This window comes from Eptesicus fuscus, chromosome 10, assembly GCF_027574615.1.
Source record: "Eptesicus fuscus isolate TK198812 chromosome 10, DD_ASM_mEF_20220401, whole genome shotgun sequence".
Lineage (NCBI taxonomy): Eukaryota > Metazoa > Chordata > Mammalia > Chiroptera > Vespertilionidae > Eptesicus > Eptesicus fuscus.
In genome coordinates, this window is record NC_072482.1 from 236322 (window position 1) to 252700 (window position 16379).

Here is a 16379-nt window from a genome sequence, read left to right on the forward strand (position 1 = left end):
TCCAATCAGAGCGAGTATGCAAATTAACCCAAACCAAGATGGCTACAGCCTCAGAGAGCAAGGTTTCCTAGGTAACAGAGGAAGCCAAGCTTTCTGCCAGCCGTTGCAGGCCTAAGCCTCCGCTCAAGCTACAAAGTTTCAATTATAGAAGGTAAACAAATTCAAACAAATGGCGGCAGAATGGAGCTTGAGAGAGCAGGCCAGGGTTGCCGCTGGCAACAGGCGGCAACAGGGGAAGCAAAGCTTTCCACACACCCTGGTCGGGCCCACCCGCTTAAGGCAACAAAGTTTCAATTATAACCCCAACACAAATGGCTTCGGGCCTCGGAGGGAGCCCCAGGCTTGGCTCTGCCCCAGGCTACAAAGTTTCAATTGTAGAAGGAAAATAAATTCCAGATACCAGGGCCTCCGCTTGGGTTGCCAGGGCGCGTGGCCCGCCTGCAAACCACCACAGGCCCCTCGCTCAGGCCGCCCCACGCCCCCAGAGTACCCCACCCTGATCCGGGACACTCTTCAGGGCAAACCAGCTGGCCCCCACCCCTGTACCAGGCCTCTATCCTATCTAATAAAAGAGTACTATGCAGATTGATCATCACTGCAACACACAATATAGCTGCCCCCATGTGGTCAAAGATCCTGCCCCCATGTGGACACAGGATGGCCACCACAAGATGGCCAGCAGGAGAGGGCAGTTGGGATGCACCTGGCCTGCAAGGGAGGGAAGTTGAGAGGGACCAAGCCTGCAAGGGAGGGCAGTTGGAGGTTATCAACCCTGCAGGAGAGGGCAGTTAGGGGTGACCAGGCCGGCAGAGGAGGGAAGTTGGGGGCAAACAGGCTGGCAGCAGAGTGGTTAGGGGGTGATCAGGCTGGCAGGCAGAAGCGGTTAGGGGCAATCAGGAAGGCAGGCAGGCAAGCAGTTGGGAGCCAGCAGTCCTGGATTGTGAGAGGGATGTCCGACTGCCCGTTTAGGCCCGGGCCTAAACGGGCAGTCGGACATCCCTTGAGGGGTCCCAGATTGGAGAGGGTACAGGCTGGGCTAAGGGACAACCCCCCTCCATGCACGAATTTCGTGCACTGGGCCTCTAGTATACTTATAAGAACCGAATGTGAGACGAGCAATAATAGTTATGCTGACAGGCAAATGAATCAGTCTGTAGTAAGTTTCTTTCTGGACCAACAGTTCTTTTGAGACCCGATTTCAATGTCTACCAGTTCCTTATGTGTACATGTCAGCACTGACCCCTCAGCTCTGGATGGTGGACAAATGGTGGTAATGCAGGTCCGACTCCCTCTGGTTTGGTCTCGCGTGGACCCAGGGGCGCGGCCTCACCCAGACTCAGGGGCACTCGGCCTCACCCTGACCCGGGACCCAGCCTCACCCGGACCCGGGGGCACGCAGCCTCACCCGGACCCGGGACCCAGCCTCACCCGGACCCAGGGGCACGTGGCCTCACCCGGACCCAGGGGCACGGCCTCACCCGGACCCGGGACCCAGCGTCACCCGGACCCAGGGGCGCACGGCCTCACCCGGACCCGGGATCCAGCTTCACCCGGACCCAGGGGCATGTGGCCTCACCCGGACCCAGGGGCATGCGGCCTCACCCGGACCCAGGACCCAGCCTCACCCAGACCCAGGGGCATGAGGCCTCACCCAGACCCAGGGGCGCGTGGCCTCACCCAGGCCCAAGGGCGAGCGGCCTCGCACGGACCCGGGACCCAGCAGGGCTTCGTCTTCTTGATCCCAATTCCTGTTGGTCAATTCCCTCTCAGCAATTCCTCCAGCCATTTTCTCAAAGCTCCGGGGCGGCTGCCGCGGAATTCGTTGGGCAGCGGGCTCGGCGAAGCTCCGGTGCGCCCGGTGCATGGCGGCAGGCTGGTCCAAGGTTGCTGCGATGGCGCTTGGGTCTGCAGCAGTGGCCGGTCGCCAGGCGTGCACACCTGGCCGCTTCCGGGGTGCTGAGATTCTCAAAAGACTCGGAGGTCAGCAAGCGTGGAGTCTCCCACCCCATGTCTCCCAGGGGCTCATCTGTTCATGCTTGGCAGCAAGTGGAGCCGTCCCCTCAGCCGGAGACCGCCGGGGGAACTGCGCAGAGCACGTTCCAGGCCGCCATTGTGTCGCCTGAGCCGTAGTTCTTAAAGTGTGATCTTTGGCTCACCGGCATCAGCGTCATCCCGCGTCCCCCTCTCTTTTATTCTAGTTGTAGAGCATCTGTTCAGCCAGCCCTCCAGTGGTTCTGGATGGTGTCTGCTCTGTTTTCCAGTTGTAGTTTAAAAATTGTTGTGGTAGGCAACAATCTTGGTCCTCCATCTTGGTCCTCCTTTGTGTAGTTAAGTCTTGATTGTTGTTGGTGTCACTGGGAGGAATTGTCCTCTAGGTCAGTTGGCTGTGAGGACCCGCTGTATCCATAAAGGAAGAATTGCTGTGCAGGAGACACGTTTATGGGCCGGGACTTGTTCCAGTAGGACTTTGGCGCTCACTGAGTCTGCCCCCTGAATGTGTCCCCCATGCAAGTGGTTGAAATCTGGTGTCATCTCACACCAACCACTAGATGCCCTCGTTTCTGGGTCTCCAATGGGGTGCAGGTCAGCTACTGTCTGAGGCCACTCAGCAGGAGTTACAGCAAAAACTGCAGTTTTCTCCTCTTTGCTTGAGTGGTTTTGGAGCAGTCTGACTGGAGCTGCAGTTTATTTGGTTAAGCTGCCACAGGGCAGGCCGTTTATATGCAAAAGCTGCTGTTTGGAGCCTGGGTGGGTTTGTAGAATGTGCGGGGCAGGTCTCAGGGTGGGGCGGGGTCTCAGGGCGTCACTAGGCTAGGGCGTGGCAAACAGCAATGGCTGCAAGTCTGCCTTTTCTGCCTTTTCTGCCTTTACACATTTCCAAGTCCCCTTGTCCTGTGCTCCAGTGCAGTAAACACTGATTGCTGGGCGCACCTCTGCAAGAAGGTCGCTCTCACTTTCCGACCTGATGGCCGAGAGTCCAGCTTCTCCCTGTAGGTGTCTGGGTCTCCCGCGCGTCCCCAGAAACTGGATTTCAGAGTGATCGGGAGCTTATCTCCCTTCGGGTTGGAAAAAAAGCCACGTGTCCCGTCGCCCGCCACCAGCCCAATTCACGCGCCTCTGTACCTCAGCCCTTCCGCGTTTGTTCTTTCTTTTTCCTTCTTAGTTGTAAATCTACCACTCAGCCAGCTTTCCCGTGGTTCTGGGTGGTAGACGCTTTGTCTTTTAGTTGTATTTTTGAAATTGTTGTGCGTGGTGCAGTTTATTTGTTTAACTTTGCCGCCATCTTGGTTCTTCCTCTCAATAATAATTTTTTAAAAGGCCCAGAATGTGCTCTTCTGAATAACGAATTTAAGTAAATAACTTTAAAGATCAAGAGTAAACTATTACAGAGTTAGAATTCGGTTCTTTTCTACTTTGTTAAAAGGACAAGGATTTTCCTCTTGCTTTTCTGATATTAGGAGACTTGCTTATTCTTCAAGCAATTTGGTGAAGTATGTTTTTCTCCCTTCAGAATTTGGCAATTCTTTTTTTAAAATATATTTTTATTGATTTCAGAGAGGAAGGGAGAGGGAGAGAGAGAAGAGATCTCTGCTCTCTGTCAGAGAGGCGATAAGGCCTGAACACAGGAGATGGTGATGGTGTCTAGAGGTCACATTCCCTGAGTGTGAGTAGGGCTTGTAACCTGGTGGAGACAAACTGTTATAAATTTTAGTATTATTGGGGCAAAAGCTAGAATGACAAGAATTATGACAAATGGTCCAGTGGAAGGAGAAAAAATGTTAGTTCTCACTAATTCCAATCAAAGGATGGGAGAAAAAAGAAACATTAGTTTGGAGGGTTGTAGTAAAATATTTAAGAAAACTAGAAAAAATAAGGATCCAGTTCAATCCATAGGTGAAAAATAAAAGTTTGAAAACAATTACTTGAATTAGAGACTAATATTAACAACTATGTATTATAGTCTCTTGAAATACATTCCCTCCCCCCTTAAAATCACCCTCATTTTTATTAAGGAGCTAAATTAAGACCAGTTTATTTACTGTAATAAGTCCAGTTTCAATTTGGCCTGATTGTTTGCATGAGCACAATAAGGATAGTAGTTGATTATTTAGGCTCTTTAAATATACTTTATTGGAATCTCACAATTGAGCCTTAATTCGCCCCCAGGACAAAGAAGCTGAGCCCCAGCTGCCATCGGGTTTCCTGCGATGCCTGTAGGCTTGGGCATTCCTCATTCTTGAGGATCCTTCCTTGTCACCTCTCAGGAAAGCAACCTTCGTTCCTCACCTGGAGAGACTGCCGTGAACCAAGCAAGGCACCAGGCTTTCTCCAAGGGGCTCTTATTGGCTTCAAAGTTAGTCTTCATTTTTTTAAGGCTTCTGGAGACATCCATAATTTAGACATGTCTCTCTCAGACATGACAGTCCAGCCAAAGTCTTGGTTAATAAAATCACAATTGGAAACTGGTCTTATTGAATTAATGCAAAGAAACGTATTGCCATGACTCATTAAGAATTGCCAAGCTCTAGCTGGTTTGGCTTTGTGGGTAGAGCATTGGCCTGTGGACTGAGGGTCCCAGGTTCGATTCCCAGTCAGGGCACATGCCTGGGTTGTGGGCTCAATCCCCAGTGGGGGGCATGCAGGAGGCAGCCAATCAATGATTCTCTCTTGTTATTGATGTTCCTACCGGATACGAAGGAAAGCTTCGCCCCTCTTCAGCAGGAAGCAGCTATAGAAAAGACCCTGCATCCCCTTTCTCTGAAAGAATCCAGAGCCAAGATCCTTGAGGGGGTGAGTCGAGGAGGCAGTTAGACAGAAATGAGCAGAGCAAGAATGATGGGCCAGGTACAGAAGGTCAACAGGATGGAAAGCCCCAGGTGCCTAGCAACGGACAAATAGAGGGTGGAACCTTACCCCCACAGCCTATCACTGGCCATGCAGTGTGGACCCCTGACCTTTCCTCCCTAGAGATAACATCTAGGCTGTGGTTGTATTTCAGCTCCAGGAGAGCAACAAAGCCAGCCACCGACTCAGGACCAGCTCATTGGCCCTGGTGCTGGCCAGTCAGTGGTGACCACAACTCTGAAAACTGCTAAGTATTCTATGGAGATCTTCCCCTGGGACCACCCCTAAATCTCCCCCCTTAGATCCCTTAGGACAGAGGACCCAGCGAGCTCTCCCTCCAGGGAGCACTCGGCGCCTTTCCCTTCCCTCCCCCTACACCGCTGCGAGTCACCATTAGCTTCTTCACTCGCAAGCTCCAAGGGTCCTTCCTCTGTCTGTTTTCCTCAGCCCATTTCTTCTAGGAATTATTTTTCTACCTCTGGGATTTACCCAATAAATGTCCCCTAACAGTTTGGGTTTGGGCTCAAAATTCTTTCCTAGCCAGAACCCAAGTACTGAGGTTGCTGAATCCAGGTTTGGTCTGACTCCACCCGTCAGACACCAGGTGCCCTTCCCACTGCCTACAACATAAGGAAAAAGAATGTGTCCCATGGAGAAAGCCTAGGATACATCAAGTGAAAACTTTGTCAGAGAACCATATGTTTGGTATGACTGCAATTCTGTAAAAAACAAAATATTTTTTAATACATACAAATGCAGAGAAAATAGAACAGTAAGATATACACTAAAATATGGATGGTGGTTGCATTTGGAGGAAGGTATAGCTTTCAAATTTTATACAGAAGTTAAAATGGTACTGAATTTTGACTGCGGAGACAAAGCAATAATTTCAGATGCCAATAGAATGTGAACGTGCAAAAATCACAAAGGAAATGTTTGAGAACTAGTTTCATGTATTTTGAAAGCGCAGAAGCAGCGGACCTGTGTGGGGCTCCTTTCGCGATGGCACTGCCAGGGACAGAGGGGGTGCGGCTGGCGGTAAACTCCTGGAGGAGGGTGCAGGGGGCCTGGGACAGCCAAGCGCAGCAACAGCCACACACAGGCTCGCCCCGCCCGGCGCCCGGCTCCTGCGGTCTCCAGCGGAGCCTCGGTTCTTTATTAACCCTCTTTGCCCCGCCTCGCGGCTTCCAAATGCCAGTTATCGGTAATACCCGGTGTTAACAGTTCCTGAGAAAACTTCTGAACGCACTTTTTAACATTAAGCGTTGGTAAGGCATTAGGCTCAGCTATTACTAGGAAATAAGGGGGTGGAAAAAGTATGTGTCAGAAGTGGGATTCGAACCCACGCCTCCATTCGGAGACCAGAATCCCCAACAGGGAAGCAGAGCTTGAGTCTGGCGCCTTAGACCACTCGGCCATCCTGACACTGGCAGTGACGCGCGAACTTCTTACTAAAGTAAACGCGGGACTGGCGTCCCCGCCGCGCTCCACGCCGGCGCCGACCGTCACAGAGCCGCCGCCGTGGGGAGAGGAGGCTTGGCGGGAGCAGAAGGCGGTGACTGCATGGAAGTGAGCGCGGGCGTCTTCAGGGCCTTCGACTGCCCCCGGCGAGAGGGGTGACCGCCCCGTGCCCGGCGGGAGGGAGGGAAGCCTCCCGGGGCTCTTCCTCTGAACACAGTGAGGAGCAGCAACAGTGAAAACACGTGACCCCTAGTCTCCGGCCCCGTGTTTCTCGTTTGTGTACGTTTCTTTTGTGCCCAGAGCTGCTTCGCGGCTCCAGGAGAAGTTTCTGGGGCTCGGAAAGCGGCCAGCGCACGGACCCGGGGACCGCCACGGCTTCTCGGGGCGCGGGCGAGGCCTGAGCGCAGCCCCGCCCCCGCAGAGACCCCGCCCGGCCCCTCGCGGAGCCGGAACTGAGCGGGAGCGGCCTCGGAGCTGACGGCGCCCGGCCCGGCTTCTGCTGCCGTCTTTGGGTCGTGAGTTCGGGAATAGAAACACCGATTTGGGAGTTGTAAGTAGATTTTGTCCCGATGGGTTATTTTCTGTATTTATGAACACAAAGGTGTTCCCTTCTCTTTCAGTGAGGTCAAGGTTAGGGCTCTTTTCTGCATGGAAAAGAAATAATTAATGTGTTATATTGTAAATCAGCGAGCTGAACAGAAGACGCCTGAACAAGCCAAATTAATGTGGAGTCTTTTATTACGCTAGCGGGCTCAGAGGAATATTGCTTCCAGAGTCTGAGCAAAATCATGGAGGGAGCTTTTCCTTTTCATATTTTTCTAATGTCTTTGTCTCCTAAATATGGGGCTTCTGGTCCCTTTTGCAAGTTTTCAAAAGAGCCCTGTGTGTGCTTAGCAGGTGTCTCGCGGGAAGCCTGTAGCCTTGAGTGCAGATAACAAAGGCACCTGGTGTGGGGCAGCCAGGGACGGCAGCCAGCGGCTGGCAAGGTCAGACAGTTGGGTCCCTATCGTTAGAGCAAGGTGTTTTACAGAAGCCAATAACAGCAGAATTAATTCACAGAACAAAGGACTATATGTCTAGTTGAAAATTCAAACAGCACTTTTTACAAAATAGAGGTTATTATGCTTCAAATGTACTGTATTTTCTTTAAATTACTCCCAACATTGCCAGAGTAACCTCTTCAAATTTATAACTAGTGGCATTTTTTTTTCCTAATTGCAAAGTGCTGCAGATTTCCCATATTGAAATGGTATTGAAACTGGGTTATTTCTAATTTTTCATTTTCATGAGCAATACTCTAAAGAGCATTCTTGCTTGGGAAAATATTTTCAAATACAAACAATTATTTCCTCAAATTTCTACAAGTGGAATCACTACATCAAAGTTTATCTAATTTTAAATGCTTTTGATAAATACAGTCCAATTACTTACCAAAAAATGTGAAGCTATTTAGGTATCCCAAACTTGATCGGCACAGAATACTATAAACAACAGTAAAACGGGTGAAATGGTGAGGCATTGTTATTCGCCTTTATTAATGAGGTTCAATATTCCTGTTTAAAGAGTTTTTGTTACCTAATTTGTATTGAGGTGTTCATCTTCCCTTATTGATATGTTAAGCTCATTATATGAAAGATAAACTTTTTCGGTAGTTTCCATTTACCAAGAATCCAGACAGAAGTTCCTTTTACTAACAAGAATCCTATAAAGTCCCTTAACCATCTCATAAAAACTATGAGCTATAAAATTAACAAGGGTCGAATGTCAATCTTTAAAAACCAAACTGTGGCCCACATTTACTGACCTTATAAAGTTATCATGTGATACATTCACTTTTATTACTGATCATTTTTTGTCCCACCCTTATTTCCCTGTTCCTTTATGCATATTAAACTCCTGTTACCTTATTTCACTTTATGTTGTAAACAGCTTGAAGTCCTTTCTGGGATAAGGTCAGATGTAATTAAACATGCAAATATTTTACTATTCACTAACAATATTTACTGTGCAATAGGACTCGCCAGAGGTCATCCTTTTCATGAAAACATTTACAAGAGAAACTTTGAAAAGCCCTCTAAATTATCCTATATAATAAAAGCCTAATATTCTAAGTGTCCGGTTGTGTGGTCATCCGTTCAACCAATCAAAGCGTAATATGCTAATGATATGCTAAGGCTGTTCAACAGCTCATTATGACATGGACTGACCACCAGGAGGCAGACATTCCAACCAGTAGGTTCACTTGCTGCTGGGGTTTGGCCCATTGGGACTGAGCGAGACTGGCCCTGGAGCTCTCCTGAGGTCCCTCCCCAGCCGTGATCATGCACTGGTGGGGTCCCTCAGCCTGGCCTGCTCCCTTTTACAATCTGGGACCCCTCTGGTGATGTCGGAGAGCCAGTTTCAGCCCAATACCGCAGGTCAGGCCGAGGGACCCCACTGGTGCACAAATTCATGCACCGGGCCTCTAGTTTTCAATAACAGGGGTGGGTGAAAATTGAGGTGAAGCTGTAGTCAAAATGGGATTGGCATATATTGTTGTTGAAGATGAGACATGGTACTGAATATTTTCTTCATTTCTGTGTGTGCTTCAAGATTTCCAAAGTGCAGCTGCAATACAAGGTGGTGTGGGGGGTCATCCATAACCTCATCAAAAGCATCTGTTACTATCTACACTAATAAAAGAGTAATATGCTAATTAGACTGGGAGACCTTCCAGAGACCTTCTGGACAAGAACAGGGGCTTGGCCGGCCTGCAAACCACCCCCAAATGGCCCTCAGCCCCTTGCCCAGGCCGGCCACGCCCCCCAGTGGGAACGCCCCCAACCCCGAAGGGTGTGTGGCTAGCCTGAAAATGGCCCTCAGCCCCTCACCCAGGCTGGCCACGCCCCCTCCGTGGAGACCCCCACTTTGATGGGGGCATGGCCGGCCTGAAAATCACCCCAGGCTCCTTGCCCAGGTCAGCCCCTCCCCACTTAGGGGACCCCCACACTGATCTGGGACCCCCTTTAGAGCAGACCAGCCGACCCCCACCTGTGCACCAGGCCTCCATCTATACTAATAAAAAAAGGATAATATACTAATTAGACTGGGAGACTTCCAGATAGACGTCCTTCCAGGCAAAGCAATGGTGGCGGGGCAGAGGCAGAGGCAGTTAGGGGTGATCAGGCCAGGAGGAGAGGGCAGTTGGGGGCGAGCAGGCCAGCAAAGGGGCAGTTGGGGGGTGAGCAGGGTGGAGGGCAGTTGGGGGTGAGCAGGCCAGCAGGCAGAGTGGTTAGAGGCAATCAGGCAGGCAGACAGGTGAGCGGTTAGGAGCCAGCAGTCCTGGATTGCAAGAGGGATGTCCGACTGCCGGTTTAGGCCCAATCCCTGGGATCAGGCCTAAACCAGCAGTTGGACATCCTCCTAGGGATCCCAGATTGGAGAGGGTACAGGCCAGGCTGAGGGACCAACACCCCCACCCCGCCATGCATGAATTTCGTGCACTGGGCCACTAGTTTTTTATGTACTTCTTTAGTTTTTTTTAATGTGTTGGTTGAAAAATATGAAACCTCACTACACTAAAATAAATTTTATTTTTAAAAATATTTTTTATTGCTTTCAGAGAGGGAGAGGGAGAGATAGAAAAATCAATGAGAGAGAATCACGGATCGGCTGCCTCCTGCACACCACCCTACTGGGGACCAAGCCTACAACTCGGGCACATGCCCTTGACCCACAGTCGAGCTCCTGGACCCTTCAGTCCAGACCCTTCAGGGCTAGGGCTCTTTTCTTTTTCTATTACATTATTTTGTGTATCACAAACCCCAAAATGGGTTTGGCATTTGCATCCCATACTATTATCCAAATACATCTGTGTGTGTACCTCAAAAGGTTACCCTCAAATGCCCTACTTACATTTCAAACTTCAAATGCAAAATGAAGCCAACAAACCAGATCTGAGAAATTTGAAATTGAGCTAAAAATAAAAGGCTTTTCAAAGTGAGAGGTAACAGCATTTCTGACATAAAAAAATAGCCTCCAGGAAGCACTAGTTCAGGCAGTAGCCCAGATAAGGAGACAAAGGCCATGGGTATTTGTGAGAAGAGAGGGAGAGCCATGGCATCACAGAAGGCATTGCTATTGTGCAGAAAAGCCGGCTACCTCTGTGATGTTACTAAACAATGTTTGTAATGTTCCGTGCAGTAGTCAGACTGCTCTTTAAAAAAATATTTTTATCGATTTCAGAGAGGAAGGGAGAGGGAGAGAGAGATAGAAATATCCATGATGAGAGAGAATCATGGATCGGCTGCCTCCTGCAAGTCCCCTACTGAGAATGGAGCCTGCAACCCGCACATGCCCTTGACCAGAATCGAACCTGGGACCTTTCAATTCAAAGGCCGACACTCTATCTACTGAGCCAAACCAGCTAGGGCCAGATCGCTTCTTGTTATGCTGCACACAGCTCCCTGGGACACTGGGTTGCCCTAGGACCAGTCCAGTGGGGACTTTGCTTTTTTAATATTTCAAAAGTGTGAGGCATAAGACCCACAAGTAGTTCTGGAATGAGAGCTCCGGCTCATTTTATTGTTTTTTCATTCTCCAAACAGAAAAAGGAAATGTAACTGCAGCATCACTGTCAAGTTCAAGTACAGCAGATCCTCAGGTAACATCTATATATAATCTATATAAGAGCCAGGGTCCGTAAGGACTGAAGACTCCACCTAACACCAGAAGTCAGCACTGACTGCTGAGAGGCCTGCAGAGAGAGAGGCAGGGTCTGATCTGCAGCCTCTGTGGAAGCTATTGATCAGCAGTTGCCTCTTTCTCTCAGGCTTCACCAGCAGCTGGCCTCTGTTTCTCTCCAGGCCTCAAGGGGGCTGCTAATCAGCCCCACCTTTTTGATCAGGCCCAGATAGACCCAGAGACGCTGACTGGCATAGAAACCGACCAATCAGAACCAAATCTGGGTGAAGTGCCAGGAGCCAATGGATGCCTAGGAGGCGGAGCTTTTGACGCTGACTGGAATCGAAACTGACCAATCAGAAGCTAATCTGGGTGAACTACAAAGGCAGAACCTAAGGTGGGGGCTGAGGAGGGGTTTTAAGGGCAACAGCTGTTTGGTGTAAGAAGTAAGAAAGTTCAATTTTTTAATGACCGGTTTGGTAGTATAGTGCACATGGCTGGCAATCAGTCCAGATATAGGGATTATGTGATATAGGGAGATGCCAAGAGCATCTCCTCCTGCTGAAAAAGGCTCTCTTCCCCCGCCCCCCCCCCCCATTTAAGCAATCCTATCCTATATAATCTACCTATACTAATAAAAGGGTAATATGCTAATTAGACCAGGTTGACCGGCCATCTTCTGGACATCTGACTTCCTTCCAGACAAAGCCATCTTGGTGGGGGCTGAGGCAGAGGCAGTTAGGGGCAATAAGGCTGGCAGGGGAGGGCAGTTAGGGGCAATGAGGTAGACAAAGGCAGTTAGGGGCAATCAAGCCAGCAGGAGAGGGCCGTTGGGGGCGAGATCAGGCCAGCAGAAGAGGGAAGTTGGGGGCAATCAGGCTGGCAGGGGAGCAGTTAGGCGTCAATCAGGCTGGCAGGGGAGTGGTTAGGGGGTGATCAGGCAGGCAGGCAGGCGAGCAGTTGGGAGCCAGCAGTCCTGGATTGTGAGAGGGATGTCCCATATTAAAGAGGGTGCAGGCTGGGCTGAGGGACACCCCCCTGCAGTGCATGAATTTTGTGCACCGGGCCTCTAGTTTTATTATAACATTGATGAGATGTCATGTTTCACTTAAAGTTGACCATGTTAGGACTTACTGTATTGTTTGCAGTTTGAAATTTAAGCTCCTTCATTAACATCCCAGCAAAGCCAATTCCCTTACAATCTACACTGGTTTGCTTGGGCCTCCTCATTATTCCTCAGACTTCACTTGGGGAGAATGTCTGAGTTAAAGAAGGGGCAGGAGTTTAGTGATTTAAATACATTGACAAGTAAGGTTTTCTCAGGACCAGCACTGGCGTCAGCCTCAGGACAAAGGACAGTGTAGGCCTGGGGTTTCCATGGGACCCAGGCATCTCCATTGCAGTCTCACTTCCTCCATCATCTTCTGCTGTTCACTTTTCATGTTATTTTTTTTCTCCTCTTAATTCACTTTAATTTTTTCACGAACATAAGCCACTCCTATGCTCAGGAGCCAAGTTCAGCTAGGGTCACCCCACACTGGTTAATTGTATATCTGAGTCAAAGAATCACCATCTTCCTTTTCGGAAGAGCAGCCCACCCTTACCCCACTGCACACCAAGGACCTTGTGAGTGTGTCCTTTGCTGGGATCTGCACCCTGGCTGGGACGGGTCCCTGCAGGCAGTGAAGTGGCTCATTTACCACCGGGCAGCTATTTTCTCTAAGTGTTAGGCAGCACCACATGCATGTGTGTTCTCGTTGCAGTCCTCATGATGGAGGGCAGGGATGGCGTTCACTCTCTGACCCTGCTCCTGGGCCTGGGGGTGGGAGGGCGGGAGCCTTTCTTGGCCGCTAGGCCAGTGTTAGAAAACACAAGAGCAGCTGAAGAGGCAGAGGGAAGAGGGTACAGGGGGAAAAATGGTGATGGGAAAAATAAAATAAAATGAAGGGGAAAAAGAAAAGATAGGAGGCTTCGAAGCCCGAATGTGTAATTAACCTGAAGAAAGAACCAGAGAGGAGCCAAAAAAATCCAAGAAAAAAATGCTGCTGCCTTAAGGAGGCCAAATCCCAATTCAATGAATTCTGCAGGTGAGTACACTTTATAATCATTTACATGTCCATTTAGATTCATCCCAAATGGCAGGGTTTTAGAATATTAAAAATTTAAATACTTAGGAACCCATCACAAGAACCAGAGGATAACTGTGGGAGCCTGACCAGACGCCGCCCATGTGCCCGGACCACGTGCGCAGGGGTGACACAGCAGTTTCACTGCGTGCACTGCGCAGGCGTGCCTTCCTTAGCCAGGTTCTGCTCACGGTTTGGCAAGAAGCCCCTGTTGTCCGAGTTGGCACGGAATGTGTTGCTGAGCGGCGGGGGGCGGCTGCTTTGTGGGGCTCTGTCCGCAATGGCTACTTGGTCTGCAACAAAGTCTCTCCTCTGCGGGGGCTACGCGTCTTCACCCACTGCCCCGCGTCCACGGGGCCCAGTGCCTCGCAGCGGAACTGAGGCCCAACACCAACACACAATAACCTATGCCCCTCCCCTTCCTTCCACATACCCCACTGGCAACCACAGTCCTTTTGTCCATATTATAAAAGGGAATCTTAAGGTATAGACGCTTCAGACATTTCTCATTGTCTTCCTAGTACAAATCACGGGTAACACACCCCATCCACGTGGAAAGCGTGGTTGACTCCAGCAGCTGCTGCTCCTGAGCGTGGGCCGAGGCGCTCTCCGTCACGCCAGGATCAGGAGTCCACGCCAGGGCCCGTTTCCTTGGACTGCCACAAGCAAGGTGCCCTGCGTCCGGGGACTGCAGCTCCGATTGGCGCTCTCCACCCAGTGTTCCCGCTGCAGGTCCTTGAGTCAAGGACAGTTACTGTCCAAGGCCCCGTCTCTCCTTCCCATGCAGAAAAGCATTACACACACATACATATACATACACACATATACATATGGTGGGGCAAGACATGTGACCAATGTGTTCCATGGCAAGGTGAATCCTGCTCTGCCCCTTTCCCTGTCTGTACCCGTTTCCTCATCTGTAAAATAGGGTGATAATTTACTATCACCCACTTTGTAAGGTTGTTATGGACAGTAAATAAGTATTATGCATAAAGCACTTCATACTGTGTACATATATATACACACACGCATACATACATACATATATGAAAGGCATGTATATAATATATTTATGGTATCACATGTATTTACTAGAGGCCGGGTGCACGAGTTCATGCACAGGTGGGTCCCTCGGGATGGCCTGCAGAGATTGGGCCCCAGCTCACACCCCAGCCTCGCCTGGCACCGCCCACTCACCTGGTCCACTATCCCCCCCCCCCACGGTCCCACTCTCAGCGGGGCCATCAGGGCCAGCACCCTCCGCTGCCAGCGCCGCCAGGGTAGTCCACTGGTAGTCCGCACACGTCATAGCGAGGGGTCCAATCTCCCGGCTCACGACTGCCCGAGGGGACAATTTGCATACCAGACTTTTACCATATAGGATATGATATAGAGCATCCGCACAGCTCATCTGGCCGCATGGAAGCCCCTCTCTATTGCGCCTGATTCTATTATTTCCCTTAAAATCTGGCAGATGATTGAATGAGGCCATCACCAACTCCTGGTCTCCAGCCAGGGAGCCCCTGCCTGGCACAGGACTCCGTGTGACCACAGCAACTGGTCTCCTGAGGCCACAGCCAAAGGCAGACAGAGCCACCCCCCCCCCCCCCACCCCGGAGACCTCTCCGCCCGCCGCCTGCGTGGTGCTCTCGGCGGGAAATCACGCTCGGACGCTGGGATGCACCCGCGCGGCTGCGTGACCCAGAGAAGACACGTTGGTGGCGAAGTGGCGGCGGCCTGAGCTCAGGCAGAGGAAGGAGGCGCTGCCCCAGCAAATCCCGCTGCGGGGGGCAGAGCGTGGGCCCTGGGGCGGGCGCAGGGTCCCGGGTTCCATTCTGGTCAGGGCCAGGCACCTCAGCTGAGGTGAGAGCTCTGGCTGGAGGAGGCAACCCATCAACGTACCCCTCTCACGTGGATGTTTCTCTCGGTCTGTCTCCCTCCCTCTCCCTAAAAATCAATGAGAAACTATCCTCGGGTGGGGCTAACAGCACCGTGGGTGGCACTGAGGAGTTTTCCACGCAGTTGGAAGTAAGATATTGGCCAGAACTGTTACCATTCCCCTCCCCCCACATCTCTGAGCCCAGCGTCACCAAGACCCGGAGGCAATGCAGACGGCACCCACACTCCCTGTTCCGGAAGGGCAGCTGTGCTTCCAGCAGGGGCACCACCTGGGCCCTGACCGTGTGCCCCCTCAGCCCGCTGGCTGTCTTCTGACGCAGTGGCCATTCATCCCATCAGAACCGCCTTGTGGGGCCGGTTGGATGCGGTGGATGGAGTGTCGGCCTGCAGACTGAAGGGTCCGTGTTTGATTCCAGCAAGAGCACATGCTCAGGTTGCGTGCTTGGCCCCCAGCAGGGGGTGTGCAAGAGGCAGCTGATCAATGATTCTCTCTCCCTTCATCTCTGAAATCAATAAAAATATATTTTTTTAAATTGCCCTTTAAAGGTCGCTTCCCCCAACCCCCAAAGGATATGAAAACCAGGAGCAAACAGGTCACTGAGTCCCCGGAATCCTGCCCCAGAACCCTTCCCGGGATGCGGGTGACTGGCCGTCAGTCCCACCCTGACCGGGAGGGGAGGCGGGCGCAATGGGTGGCGGTGAGCAGAGAACTGCGCTCCGCGCCGGGCGTCGGGCACCAGGACGCACAGCCCTCAGAGCACAGCGGCAGAGGGCACTGCGGGGCATGGCCCACATCACCGAAAACTCACCGGGACCCGGCAGCCGAAAGTCTGGCAGAGTGGGCGGAAAGTCTGGCAGAGTGGGCGCCAGGGAGGGGCCTTTGCCCAAAGGAAACGGAATAAAGGGACCGCGCAGTCCGGCCTGCCGGTTCCCCGTGAGGCTCTGAGGGGGCCCGTGCCGAAGTGACAGCAGCCCCAAAGCCACCGAGGGGGACTGGACAAAAGGCTGCCCTATTGCTCAGCCCCCCGGCAACAGCCACACACAGACCCAGCGTGACACACGAGGGGCGGAAGCTGGCTTTTATTTCTGGACAATCTCGAAGCTTCTGGTTGCATCTCCTGCTCACGGGGAGGGAGAACATGGGCCTCCTGGCGCCCACCCGGCTGCGCAGGGGTGAGGCGTCCGCTGGGAGCGAAGGACAGGAAGCGGCAAGGCAACGAGATCCCTTCCGCCTGGAGGGGCCTGGCCAACCGCCCCCCGGCCTGCGCCCCTCCTCACCGGGAGGCCTCGGTGGGATGCCGTGACTCCCACTGCGGGGGCAGGTGGCCAGAGGAGCTGCGCTCTTGCCTCCGGAGTCGCTCAGACTGAAGTGGGGCCGCACAGGCC

At 51.7% G+C, this 16379-nt stretch overlaps 1 protein-coding gene, 1 long non-coding RNA gene and 1 other non-coding gene across 3 annotated transcripts in view; 1 reads left to right on the top strand and 2 right to left on the bottom strand.

Annotated features, from left to right (window-relative positions):
• Positions 1–6166: 6166 nt before the first annotated feature.
• Positions 6167–6270, bottom strand: TRNAL-CAA (transfer RNA leucine (anticodon CAA)). The gene is made up of 2 exons: positions 6233–6270; positions 6167–6212 (listed from the first exon to the last, which is right to left on the bottom strand). It is a non-coding gene; the product is annotated as a tRNA-Leu (tRNA).
• Positions 6271–7432: 1162 nt separating this feature from the next.
• Positions 7433–16379, bottom strand: part of TRIM27 (tripartite motif containing 27) — a 66131-nt gene continuing 57184 nt past the window's right edge. The window contains 2 exon segments of the mRNA XM_054722305.1: positions 7433–7482; positions 16293–16379. Of these exon segments, the coding sequence (XP_054578280.1) occupies positions 7433–7482; positions 16293–16379 (137 nt within the window).
• LOC129150463 (uncharacterized) lies at positions 8604–11439 on the top strand. The gene is made up of 3 exons (XR_008557220.1): positions 8604–8723; positions 10893–10948; positions 11192–11439. It is a non-coding gene; the product is annotated as an uncharacterized LOC129150463 (long non-coding RNA).